The 14,361-nt window shown below is 43.7% G+C and overlaps 1 protein-coding gene across 1 annotated transcript; it reads right to left on the minus strand.

Moving 5' to 3' along the window:
* Positions 1-3,364: 3,364 nt before the first annotated feature.
* On the minus strand, positions 3,365-5,188 carry LOC134178796 (uncharacterized). The gene has a single exon (XM_062645696.1). The coding sequence runs from the start codon at positions 5,106-5,108 to the stop codon at positions 3,405-3,407; it is 1,704 nt and encodes a 567-aa protein (XP_062501680.1). The 5' UTR covers positions 5,109-5,188; the 3' UTR covers positions 3,365-3,404.
* Positions 5,189-14,361: the final 9,173 nt, after the last annotated feature.

Below are 14,361 nucleotides of genomic sequence, written 5' to 3' on the forward strand. Positions count from 1 at the left end.
TTGAAAAACACGAGACAAGTAATCGCCTTGTAGCAAAGAAAGAGAGCTCGTAAAACGTTGACAAACGCCATCTACATCGGGAATTCGAATAGAGCCCACCTGCTGTATCTATCGGTTGATGTTCTTTTCTTTTGTATAGCAACAGCAGCTGGTGGTAACATTGCATGTACGGCTGCTTCACAACCTCCTAGTTGTCCAGCACAGAGTTGCATTGCTTCTGTTGCTGACTGAATGTCACCTCCTATTTCTGATAAGATGGCCTTTCCAATAACTCTGCGAATGATTTCACAGACACCAATGGGTCGGACGCCTGGATTCTTGTTTAGTGGTACAAACGACAAGCAAAGAAAGCAGCAACATCCTTTGGATCTACACATTCAGGCGTTAAACACCCTGCAAATGAAGCAAGAGCATCACACAAAAGATTGGAAGAGCTCTTAAAACTGTTGTGAAGGCACTTCAACGTAGCAGCGTCCATTCCTGATGGACCAGCTGATCCAGAAGAACGAAGTGCCATCTTCGGAATAAGTGAACCATCTATTGCTCGAAGAAGTATGTCATAGACAGGCTCAGTCTGATCTGAAGGGTTAGTCATGGCATCGCAATGTGCTTGGGTAGAAGTAGATAAATAGATAGATAGATAGATAGATAATATTTTTAGATATATCCAATTCTCTAGTACAATGACATTCGATAGATACGGCAAACTACATGAAATGTCAACTAAACTCAAACGTAAACTCTAACTTAAGAAACTAATGTGGGCGTGCCTGGACACGCCTGAGTTCATCATCTAAAATGGAACCACCTTGAACAATAGATAGATAGATAGATAGATATATTTATACAGGCAGCCAGCCCTATCAGCTTAAGGCTAATCTTCCTAGGGGGCCTGTCATAACAGAATCCTATACTGTAATACGGGAACGCCCACTTCCGTCTGTTCACCTGTCCACATGTATGTATGTATGTATGTAACGCGCCGATTGACACGACGCCGGTCTCGAATCGTCGCGAAGCGCGGGCCGGTCGAGATTGCGTGTCCGAGACGAACGGTCGCGTCGGATTTCGCCTCGACCGTCTCCGACGGCCCGAGACGAGATATTGGCATTCAGAAATGAGATGCGTGGATGTGTCTTCGCGGAAGTGACGTCATTCTGCAGGAATAGATCATGACGTTTAGGTGGGAAGAGTCTGAGATGGGGATGTTGGAAAATGCGTAGTCTGAGACGAACGGGCGCGTTGGACGACGTGAATTGAGATACGCGGGAGATTGAGAATCGCGGGAGTTTGTTGAACTTAATTAAGCTGGCTGCGGCTGGAGCCGGAGTTTGTTTGCTCAATCCATTATCCGAATATGAGGATGTGACGTGCGGTCGCCAGCCACTGTACACCATCCTCTAATTCTCAGAGTGCAAGATGCGCCGGCTCACCGGGCCGCTTTTGCGTGCGTGCGTGCGACCGTGTGTCACGGAAGGTGCGTCTTCTTTGCAGAAGTGGCGTACAACGATAGATTGCCACCGCCCATAGGGCGGGTAGTACTATTCATGGATGTTGAATGCTGATCTCAAAGAGCCTTGACTATTGGAGCGCGCGTTTGGGTAAAATTCCCTTACATCAAAAAATGCACGGTCTCCTTTTGTCCAGACTCGTCTCGCTGAAAGATCATGTCTAGCCTCGTCAGACATGTTCGCTGTTTTCTTCTGAAACTTCTCCAGTCAGAGGTTGTAACATCGGTTCTATCGCTACATCATGACACACTTCAGTCAAAAGATCGGCAGTTATATCCCTAATTTCATTGTGCCTTAGCGTCGGAAAACCACCTTTAGAACATACAATTGCATGGTCAACGTTGAAAGCAGATCCACAGACACATTTTGAGGGTAGATTTGGTAACATTCAACCATAGCGCGTGCACAAAGCATCACGAAAATCTCCTTTGCTCAAATGAAAACCGTGTTCTTCAACCGGTAAAACGGATAGCCAATTTGATGCACCCTTTTAGAGGCAAGTTCAACGCATCGTTTCATAGATGCTGGGCATCTAGCTTCTATCTCTACTAAAGCTTGCTTCTGAGAAGCCCGTTTTTCAAATTTTGTGGCAGATTTTTACCATCGCCAGCTAGCCTCTCCAGCTTTTGTTCGACTGATTCGGCAGCGCGCCGTACTCTAACATTTTCAGCTTTTTGTAGCCGCCTACGTCATCGTCATTTTCACGAACTCTCCAGTCAGAGTCTCGTGCAGCCTTGGCGTCTAGTCTTACTCTACGCTTCTCATCTGTTTCACGAGCTCTACGGTCAGAGTCTCGCGGAGCTATGGCGTGTAGCCTTACTGTACGTTCCTCATCTGTCTCACGAGCTTTTTGCAACTTCCAGTTTCACTCTCGCCATCTCCTGTACCCTCATGCTGACTTCTTTGTCAGTTTCATAAACACGACGACAACGTCGCTGGCGTTCATGAGCAAGGCGGCGCTTTCAAGATCCAGGAGACTCAGCACCACGCACCAGGGAAAGACTATTGTCTTCAGTTATACCTTGCACGTCCGTACAGATTACTTTACTCTTGATCTGCACTATCAGTTGTACACAATGCACGTTTCTTATCTGTACGCACAACTTCAAGGTTTGTAGCTTCAAAATTTTCAGCCAAACTGCTAGACATTACGCTAGACGTTGCATGCGCATGGGACATGCCATGACAGCTGCATACATTATGAAAGGATCTGGTCAGATTTCCAGATCCATTTTCTGGTCTGCCTTGAAGGCAAGACTCTGCAGCTTGTGTGTTGTATTCACAGACTTTCACTCCATACAAGTCAAATCAAAGGCGGGAGGTTGCCCATTAGGCTCATCATGCATTTCATTAGTATGCACACTTACCTCTTCTTCGTTGCGTAAATGAGGTAAATAACGTGTATCAACTCTGCCAAAAAATACTGTTTCATTTAACATGCGTGCGTGACAGAAGAACTCGGGCAGAATAATAACAGATGTCACGTACTATACCAAATGAGTGGCCGGACTGAGATAATTTATCTTCTAGATGTATCAAGAGAGCTTTTACGAAAGTTTGTCTCATCAGCTGCCATCATTTACAAATACCACGAAAGTTACCAACAGCTGATTGGCCAATTGTCATCATCGTAGCAACGAAGTCTCATACGTAACACGCTCGCTTCACGTTTGCGCGTACATTGCACTACAGCACGATTGGATGTGTTGTTTCCATAGACATCCAGGTAGCGTTCCGTAATTAAAATACACTTATACACTCATATATATATATATATATATATATATATATATATATATATTTTTTTTTTTTTTTTATATTTAATAAATTTTTTTTTTTTTTTTTTTTATTTTTACTTTTACATTTAAACAGAACTAACTACCAAATTCTACACTACGCTACGGTGGGTATATCCCAACTATCAATGTCCTGTACTTCAAGTTGAATTCTTCTGAACAACATCCTTGCATTGTATTTCCACAACTGTACCGAAAGTTGTTGCGTCAAATTCTGGAAAGCTTGATGGAATCGAATTCCGCTGACAGCTGAAGTTTTAGATGCAATAGCTTTTAACGTTTTAATGCTGAACGGAGACCAGAAACCCAATGTTTCCAATACCAAGGGGTAAAAAAGACCACCTGTTGCCAGAACGTTTGCTTCGTGACGTGTGTCCTTCTGTTCTTCACCTGCTTCAGCTGCTGCCCCAGCCCTTACTGCTGCTTTTGTCACGTGCAATGGCTGCAATGAGTTTCTGACTGTTATGTCGAAATAAGCTGGTTTGCCCTCTAAAAAGTCAGGATGAAAAACATCACCTGGACGACTTTCGTCACTACCACTGCATCTCACTTCCTTTACCACGTCTTTATTCTCAACTAATAACGCCTGGAAAATGACTTCTGCCAATGCGTTGTGTCTTCTGGTGCGTTCTGGACCTGTACCACAGCTGATGAGGTGATCTCCAAAAGGATCGATGTGTTGACGACAAGTGCACAGGATCGAAGTTGGAGGAGAGGGAAACATCTTAATCCCTAACCAGAGCCGTATAGAAATGACAAACTCATGAGAAAGCATGGAAAGGCCGAGATTAGGGTTTGGTATTGCCCTCAACCACGCTCCCGCATGGGGTGTACTGATGGAATTTAAACGAGCTCTGTCTCTCAAGCTGGCATTGTTCAATAAACAATTGAATAAATCAGCATCGAGTTTTGATTGAATTTGTCGTTGAGTCGAGTTGTTGAAATCTAGAAGCAAATGACTGTGTTCGTTTTTCAGAAAGGAACAACTCTGAAGATAACTTTCAGATTCTTCCAATAGCAGTGAAGTCGGAACGTGTACGTTTGTTGAGGCCAGAGAATTACAAGCTTTCCTAAGGAAATCTTGGACTAACAATTTTGTGGAATTACAACTCCCCACGTATGCAGCTGGTGCAGACTTGACTGCTTCTCTCAAACCGAGACCCCCAAGTCGTACAGGTAGTGTAGCCTGCAACCATGCTGTGTCTGTAATGGAGGATCGACAGATGATTTCCAAAGATCGACGTAAGCCGACATCGAAACGGCGTAATTGGTCTGTCAACAAAGCAGGAGTCACAGTACGTAACAAATGATTGATTTTACAGATACTCTGACAGCTCCGTAGCAAATGCAATTCAACTTGTGGATCCTCAAGGTTACTCAGAAGCGTTTGAGACTCCAAGACTTTATCAACACGTTTGGATATAGATGATCTGAAAAAGTCTACAGAGCCATGGACTGGTGATCCTAGCAACTCAACCCCTTCTGACAAACGTCTGACTTGACTGGGAAACAAGGGAAAAGCTTGGTCTCCAGACGGCCAGTATAGTTCACATTTATTTAAGTTGACATGTAAGCCATAACTGGGACCCTTTTCCGAAACACTTTGTAATAAAGAAGATACAGACTCTCTCGAGCCGAAAAATGTCCCATCATCCAAATACCAAATTTGAAGGTGTAGGTTCGAAATAGCGCCAATAGAATCCAATAATTCCAGAATCACAAGTGAGAACAGAAGAGGGCTCAAGGGATCTCCCTGTTGGACACCAGCTGTAGATAAGATTTGATGCCTACCGTAACGCATCTCACTAGGTACGTGGTAGGACCACTGAGCCCATGCAAATAATTCTGGAAATTCTCTCCGCAAACGTGAAAGAAAGGCTGGTCTGGAGCACTCATTATATATATATATATATATATATATATATATATATATATATATATATATATATATATATATATATATATATAATTAGTAGTATTATGTGAAATTTGTCGCTTCAAATGAAAGCTACGAAGCAAAGTCATTGGGTGTAGTTTCTAAAGTTCCTGGAGGCGAGTTAAATTGTCGAGTTACTGTAGAGTTGGACTATTCCTACCCGAAATGGATTATTATAACTCGTAACTTGTTACTGCACTCTAGCTACTCTAGAAGATTTGGTCAGACTTCTAATTTTTCCGAAGCTATAGTTGTCAATTCTGTATGTCTTTGTGTATCGCTTTTACAATCTAAAGTGTCTATATAAATACATATTGTATCAATTTACGTACATTAGCTACGGTATCGGTAGTTGGCGACGCGCGTTAGCAAGGAAATCCCGTACGGAACGCGCACTGCTCTTCACGTTTGTGCAGACTACGGCAGCAAGATTGGATGCTTTCTGGCTAGATGTTCTCTTTTGTCGAACAGCGCGTAGTGATTGGCTGCCCGACCATTGTCCCTCGTTGCCGCGTGCGACACAAAGAAGACTAGTGGGTCGTGATTGGTCACTCGCTTGTATGGAGTCAAGCTTTGCCAGACTTCAAGTGAGTACGACTGCTTACGACTGCCATCGAAACGACTGAAGGAAATATCGCGAATGCTCACACGCGAATGAAACAGTACACGTATGCTAGGTCTAGAGACATGATTTGAATATGCATAGAGAGAGATAGGTTTACTAATTGCCACAGTTTCCAGACCGGAAGTCGGTTTATCCCTATATCTTTAGAGTACGCTACTCGCCAAGTCTCGTGACTTTTACAATGTCCCTTTCCTTATAGACTCATAGCTGAATCGAGATCGGGGCCCCAAATTCAAACGAGTGATTGTATCCATGCACATTTCTAGTCGACTGAGTCACGTGTGTCACGTGCACTATTTTTGATCTGATATAGATTTTATCGCCATGTCAACTTCTGCCAGCTTTGTGTAACAACTTACTTGTTTATTATAAATTTGGCAGTCGGCAACTAAATTACCTTTTCAATAGCTAATTGAGTAAAAATAAATAATTGGTAAATTTTTAATTTTTAACTAGTAATTGAAGCTGTGATGTTCAACCAAGTCAGATCTACAGTAGTGATTATTGAAATTAACTAAAATCAGTAGTACCCGTATATCCCAACATCTAACAACCTAAACTCTAATATTTCATCTCCCTTTGATCAACAACGTAGTCGTTTTGCCAAACTGGCTTAATTACAGCCCTTCCTGAACGTGTAACAACTTGTTGCTGCTGACCTCTCTGGTCTTCTCTCTCCTTCTCTGGTTCCTGGTCTTCTACGTCTGACTCCTCTAGTACGTCTTCTTGAAACGGTATCTGCCCAGGCAGTATCCGAAGCTGGTGACGATTTCTACGTATAGTTCTTCCTCCTTCCAACCGAACCACAAAGGAACGACTATTTACTTTTTTACTACCGTTGCCGGTATTTTCCACATCCGTTCATCCATGTCCCATACCAACACTGTATCTCCCCTGAACAGTGGTGGAAGATCACGTGCCCCATTTTGCGAATCGTAGTAACGTGACTGTTTTTTTTCTTTTGAACTTGGTCCCTCTTTTTGTCTACCTTTCTGCTAATCAACTTCGGCTGCAATAAGGCTGAATTCGAAGGCAATGATGTTCTCACTGCCGTCCCATGAGGAGCTGTGCCGGAGCAACGCCTGTTGTTTCTTGTGGAGTTGAACGATCAGCTAAGAATGCCATGCTAAAGTCGTCTCCAGAATGTGCTGCCTTCTTCAACAATGTTTTAATAGTTTGCACGCAGAGTTCTACTAACCCATTTTCCTGTGCATAACGAGGTGATGACTTAATATGTTTGATGTCGTAAGTCATAGCCCATCGTGCAAATTCGAAACAGGAAAACGGTGGACCATTGTCAGTAATCAGTTCTATTGGCAGCCCATGACATGCGAATATGTGCTGCAACGCCGTTATTACCTGGCGGCTGCTTTGTCCAGTCAACTTTCTAACTTCTGGAAAACGAGAATAGTAGTCAACTATTTCCACGTAGTGTTGTCCCCTCCACTCAAACATGTCGGCAGCCACCTGTTCCCATGGTCTCCCTGGCAGAAGTGTTGTTGTCTTCAGGTGTTCCTTTCTTAGTTGATGCTGAAATCTTTCACATGTCTCACATCTTGATATCATTTGACTGATGTGATTGGACATCCCCGGCCACCATATTACCTGTCTGACACGATCCTTGGTCTTTACCACGCCGAGATGGCCTTCATGCGTGCGATGTAGCATCTCTGGCCGCATAGATTTTGGAATAACTATCTGCGTACCACGCAAAAACAACCGTAGACTAACCAGAAAGTATAGCTAAGCAAACGTAACTTCATACGCATTAGCCGCGGAAGACATTCTTTCATACTCTGGACGTTCATGACTGTTTCCAATGGCTTGTGATCAATCTCAATTACGAATGGTTTTTCTGCTCCATACAAGTAACAATGAAACCTCTCACAAGCCCATGTCATGGCAAGTGCTTCCTTGTCGATTTGAGAGTATTTTATTTCTGTACGTGTAAGAGCACGAGAGATATACATGACCGGGGCTCTACGGCTGTCTTCCTGCACTTGCAGCAGAACCGCTCCAATGCCAAACGAGGAAGCATCCGCGGACACAATTGTTTTGAGCTCTAGGTGAATAGAAAGCTACTACTGGAACCTCCGTGACTAAAGCCTTAAGCTTGAGAAACGCCTGTTGTTGGACTAGTGACCACATCCAAGCCACGTCGTCTTGCAGCAACTCTCGCAGTGGCGCTGCCACCTGAGACTGCCTATCCAAGAACTTGACGACATAGGCTACCAGGCCCAAGAAACGACGAACGTCTTTCTTTGATTTCGGCCGCTTTATCTCTGTGACTGCTTGAAGTTTTGCCTCACTAAGTCGAACACCTTTCCCTGATAGCACATGACCATAATAAGTAACTTCTTCCAAGCGGAAGTGGCACTTAGATAGTTGCAATTTAACTCCCTTGCTTCTAAATCGATCGAAAACTTGATGAAGACGTAGATCGTGTTCTTCTTTGGTACATCCCCACACCAATACATCATCAATGAAACAATCAGTACCATCTAGTCCTTCTATTACCTGCATCATACTTCTATGAAGACTTCTGGCCCTGATAACAATCCGAAAGGTAGCCGTATGAACTGATATCTGCCAAAAGGAGTAATAAATGTCGTCAAAATAGTGCTTTCTTCTGCCAACGGTATCTGCCAGAAGCCTGCCGCTGCATCCAGTGTGTAGTGAAAAAACGAACACCTTTTAGCTTTGCGAATATCTCATCTGCTAGCGGGAGCTGGAAACGTTCCCGTTTAATTGAACGATTTAATCTTGTATAATCCACGTATATTCCGACTTCTCCGTTTTTCTGGACGATAACCATAGGGCTACACCATTCGGTTGGCTCACTGACTGGCTTTATGACACCCAACTGAACCATACGCTTCAACTCTTCCTCTACCTTTCCATACATGTGGTAAGGAATTCGTCTTGCTGTTGGCAGCGAATATGGCTCTGCCCCCTCTACTAATCGCTTCTTGTAAGATAATTCTGTCATCGCTTCGAATCCCTGAAACAAATCTAGGTAATCTTTTGCTACTTCGTCCACACGAATGACTGACAGAGAATCGTCTCCCGTGTCCTCTGCTGTTGCTCCACTCTACTAACTAAGCTTAGTTGATCACATGCTTGTAAACCGAGTAAGGGTACTGCCTGGATACCTGCCTCGAGAACGTAAAACCGTAGCTGTCGTGATCCTCCATGCTGCAAGCCGATGTTACAAATACACTGTCCCTTCACCGAAATTGGGTCAACCGTCCCATATGCAAACAACTTGGCTGATACTTCGTGCTGCGTGGTTCGTGGAGACAACTGTTGATAAATATTGTAGGGCAGAATATTTACCTGAGCTCCTGTATCCAGCTTGTACTGTACCATGCGGCCATTGGTTGGCAATGACTGCTGCCAACTTGCGCCAATACCCTCAATAGAACCGACGTGAAATTGTTTCAGTTTGCTTTCAACCTTGCTGTCAGAATTCGAATTTGTTTGCATTTCATGCATTCCTTCTGCTACAGGACCTACAGAGAACACTTCTTCATCCACTGGTTGTACATGAGCCTTGGTTTTCTTGGTGCGACACATCGCTGAGACATGGTCAATACCCTTGCAAGCATAGCATGTCTTGCCAAGAGCTGAACACGGTCGTGCTGCATGGGACCGTCCACACCTTGTACACGTTTCCTGCAACTTGTCTGGAGAGCGTACTTGTTTAGCTACCCGTAGAGCTTCCACGCTTCCGTTACTACTCCCCTCAATCACTCTGACTTGTTCCTTAGCCTCTTATGCCATTCGAGATCTATCAAAAGCCATCTTCAGTGTAACTCCTTTCGTGGCCAAAAGCTTCTCCTTCACCGCCGTATTTTGTAACCCACAAATGAAGTGATCCCTGACTAGCGAATCTTTGAGTTGTTCAAACTGGCATGTACGTGCCAACGTACGTAAAGCAGTCAAATAGCGATCAAGTGTCTCACCTGGCAGTTGTTCACGCGTGATGAAACGATGCCTCTCAAAGGTAACGCTCACACATGGCAGAAAGTATTCATCAAACTTCTGTAACACCTCTTCATACGTCGGGTTAACACGCTCTTGTGGCAATTCGAAAACGAACGTATTGTAAATTTCTATGCCCTCTGTGCCGATTGAATGCAGCAATAGCGACACCTTCTTCTGCGATGCGTTGTCATTATCGGACGCTGTCAAAAATATCTCAAACTGCTGCTTCCACGTTTTCCAAGCGTGGCCAAGCTGCTTGTTGTCAAAATCGAACGCCGGCGGTGGGTGAAACATCAACTGTTGGGTCATAACCCCACTCCTGGTACCATGTCATGTTCAACCAAGTCAGATCTACAGTAGTGATTATTGAAATTAACTCAAATCAGTATTACCCGTATATCGCAACATCTAACAACCTAAACTCTAATATTACACTCTCAAGGAAGTTTCACGCGTACGACATTAAGGAATTAATGCTTCGTGATTGGGTCACACTAAGGAAGCGTGGCACATTTCTGTAGCGTGACAGACATAACCAGCCAGCCAGCCACATAGTCCCCAGACCGGAAGTCGGTTTAGCCTTATACGTTTAGAGTACGCTACTTGCCAAGTCTCGTGACTTTTACAAAGTCCCTTTTCTTATAGGCTCATAGCTGAATCGAGATCGGGGCCCCAAATTCGAACGAGTGATTGTACGCATGCGCAAACACATTTTTAGTCGACGGAGTCACGTGTGTCACGTGCACTATTTTAATCTGATATAGATCTGATACCGAAGTGCTTGATTGGCTTGTACCCTAGATAATCTTGTAGAGTAACTGTTGACACTTTGATGGAGCGACGCTCGTTTCAGTGTTGAAAGGTGGTCGACCACCTTTCAACACCATTAGCTCTCCCTGGGATCCTAATTCGGAACTTTTAGTTTCTTTCAGATACAACTATCACATCGCGTTGCGATTTTGCAATGTGTTTATCTAGTCTGTACTGACGATGTAGAATAATTTTGGGGAATGTTTAGGCTCTGGCTACCATTTTCTCCTCATCTTGCCGAAGGTAAGCTAAAACGGCCTGATTCTCTTTAGTAATCGTTTATTAGTGCCAAACATGGTACAGACAATTACATATATCTACTAGCATGGTGCTTGCACGTTTCATTTGGTGTGGATGGCAATATGGCGTACAGAGAGTGATTTCTCTCAATGCCTAATTGAAAGTAATCACTTACGCGGTAGTTTGAGGCACTAACAAAATTGTTACTGTCTGGATTTTATTGGTATGCACTCCAGACTTCCTTAGCACGAGTCATCTCCGTCCTGAAGTGGACTTCTCAGTCAACGAATGTGTACTAGTCTACCGACCCTCGACTCAATTACATGTAGCTATACAGGCATAAACAGCTAATTTTATTGCGATGAACCTTTGAAGAGCACACTGCTACGCATGTAGAGTAACGCAGTTGTATACACGTTCCCTTGTGTCTGATTCTGCACGTGCATGGGTGGAGCGAACGACGTCATTTGATCTAAATGATTTGAACTTTTCCCAACTGTTTCTGAATACATGTCGACGTTTGCTTCGTCTCAATCTGCTGCTTTTCAAGAAGCAGTTGATGCTGTTAGGTCAAAACGTTTATCAGTCCGTCAAGCAGCAAAGACCTATGGCTGCGCTACAACAACTCTCTACAGCCACGTTCGTGTTGTTGTTAAACACCAGCAAACTGGCAGGCCTACCACGCTTTCAGAGCTAGAAGAGAAGGTAGTGGTTCGTGCATGCATAGCTCTAGGAACATTTGTCTACCCAGCTACACGTGACCTGGTTGGGCGTGTGCTCAAGCAATATCTAGCAGATGTTGGTTGTCAAAGCTCTTTTCCATCAGGCGAGCCATCAAAGAAGTGTTGGAGTGCTTTCTTCAAACACTGGCCAGAACTAACGGAAAGGAAACCCCCAGCATCTAACAATCCAACGAGCCAAGTGTTGCACACCTGAATTTATCGATGGTTTCTTCACAAAACTGGAGGAAGTATTGAGGGATGAAGGTCTGCTAGACCTAAAGTACAGTGACCTTGCAGCTCGTCTATGGAACTGTGACGAAACAGATCTTTCCACTTCTGTAACTTCTACAAAAGTCATTGTCAGAAGAGGAGGCAAGCACGTTGTTGAAGTAGGCAGTGGATCCGGCAGAGAGCATATTACAGTGCTAGCCTCTGGATCAGCATTAGGCGAAAAGCTCCCTCTCTATGTTGTGTATAAAGCTAAGACAGCTGATCCAGCATGTATGGAAAACGGCCCCACTGGAACAAGATATACCAGCAGTGACTCTGGATGGATGGAAGAAGCACAATTCACAGAATGGTTTTCCTCTGTCTTTTGCCAGCTACAGAATCAGTGCGAAAGTCTCTGCCTGTGATGCTTATTCTAGATGGTCATGGCTCACACATCTCACTGAAAATAGTAACATGTGCCAGGGAAAACGACACACTTATATTTTGCTTACCACCACACACAACACACATTCTACAGTCCTTAGATGTGAGTGTCTTTCGAGCCTGGAGTCAAGTCTTAAAAATCTACAAAACCGAAATATGTCAGGCAGTCACAAAAAAATCTTTTCCTTCTCTACTAAAGAAATTATGGGAAAATAGTGTTTTCCCTGAGCATTTGGTCAGTGGCTTTCGAGCAACAGGTATTCATCTTCTAAACGGGAAAGGTATTGCACATGGTGCACTTAATCCATCAATGCCTTACACGAAATGCAGCTATGATCGCCTGACAACAGCAACACCAATCACAGAAAAAATAACATCCATCTTCAAGGAGCATTTTCAAGCCAAGCTCACCAAGCCTGCCTCTAAGAGCGGAAGATCTTCAGCTCAACTATTACGGAAAATCAGTGACTAGTGTAGAAGCCGGACAACGCCTCAGAGAAAGAGAACGCCAAAAGAAAGAAAGAAAGAAAGAAAGAAGAAACGAAGGAATGCCGAAGTTGACTTAGCTTTGCCCCTTAATAGTAGTAAAGAAAATCTGTGCCAGGGATGTGGTAAGGACTATGAAAACGATACCACAGATGATCAGCAGTGGAGGATAGGCTGCGATATAGCAGGCTGCAGAAGGTGGTACCACTACTGGTGCTCCATGTTTACAGACATGCCTGATACGGCTGAGTCGTGGATCTGCCCAGCATGTTCTTAAATACATCTTTCATAAATTCTTTCTTAAGCTCAGTAGAAATAATTTTCTTTATGTAGAAACCATTTCTCTATGTAGGAGTAACGTTGGCGCCACATTGTAAATGGTTCATATTAATGACAATAAGGTAATGACGATGTTGCAAAATTCTAGACTCAAGTCCATCTGATGAAAAGATGAACACTTCCTATGCTGTAAATTACGTTGCTCGGGCATATCCACAGTTCCTTTTCGTCTCTGATGATATTTAGCAGTCTTTCACATCGTAAATGACACAGAAACCTCACAAAAATCTGTTGAAGATCAATGGTTACTACGTTCTTGGCGATGATGTAGTTTAACATCTACAAAACAACAAAGAACTGAAGCTAAATCTTCATGATTTCAAGAATACGCAACAACACCTAGGCAACATTGGAACGTGATCTACCCTGCTTGACAAGAACAAGTCCTATCCTCAGTTTCCGTGCATGTAGCATTATCTCTTCGGTACTCGGAACACGTATATACGGTATAGCAACAGCAACTCGTGGTAACACGTTTCAGCAGCTGCGGTGTTTTTCTCATCAACTTCTGGGGCTTAGCTTAAAATTAAGTCGGCAAGTTGAAAAATTAAATCGGGGCGACGCTTTGTTCCAGTCGTATTGTTTTATCTCTCGTAGGTAGATAATTTACCTCTTCTGCTGTCGGGCGAATTAGTCGTGACTAATATCGCGTGACCGTTCGACAGACGCCATCTACATTGGGAATTCGAATAGAGCGCACGCGCTTTATCTGTTGGTTGATGTTCTTTTGTTTCATAGAGCAGCAGCAATTGGTGGTAACACGTTCAGCAGCTGCAAAAGTTTTCTCATCAACTTCTGGGGCTTAGCTTAAGTCTCGTTGTCACGTCAAATTGAAATTGAATCGGGTGACACTTTATTCCAGTCGTGTTGTTGTGTCTCTCGTAGGTAGATAATTTCCTCTTCTGCTGTCGGGCGAATTATTCGTAACTAATATCGCGTGACCGTTCGACAAACGCCATCTACATCGGGAATTCAATTAAATAGAGCTCACGTGCTTTATCTGTCGGTTGATGTTCTTTGTTACGTATAGCAACAGCAACTCGTGGTAACACGTTTCAGCAGCTACGAAGTTTCTCTTATTATCCTCTTGGGCTTAGCTTAAGTATCTTTGTCACGTCAAACTGAAATTGGATCGAGGTGACACTTTATGCCTGTCGTGTTGTTGTCGCTGTCGTAACAATGTAGACAGGTATAGATGATTTTTCTCTTCTGAGGTCGGGCGAATTAGTAGTGACTAATATCGCGCGACCGTTAG

The sequence above is a fragment of the Corticium candelabrum genome, chromosome 4 (genome assembly GCF_963422355.1).
Source record: "Corticium candelabrum chromosome 4, ooCorCand1.1, whole genome shotgun sequence".
In the NCBI taxonomy this organism is placed as follows: Eukaryota; Metazoa; Porifera; class Homoscleromorpha; order Homosclerophorida; family Plakinidae; genus Corticium; species Corticium candelabrum.

Bases quoted from the DNA above. Each gene is read 5' to 3' on its own strand.
- LOC134178796 (XM_062645696.1), bottom strand. From the start codon at position 5,108: ATGCGTTACGGTAGGCATCAAATCTTATCTACAGCTGGTGTCCAACAG.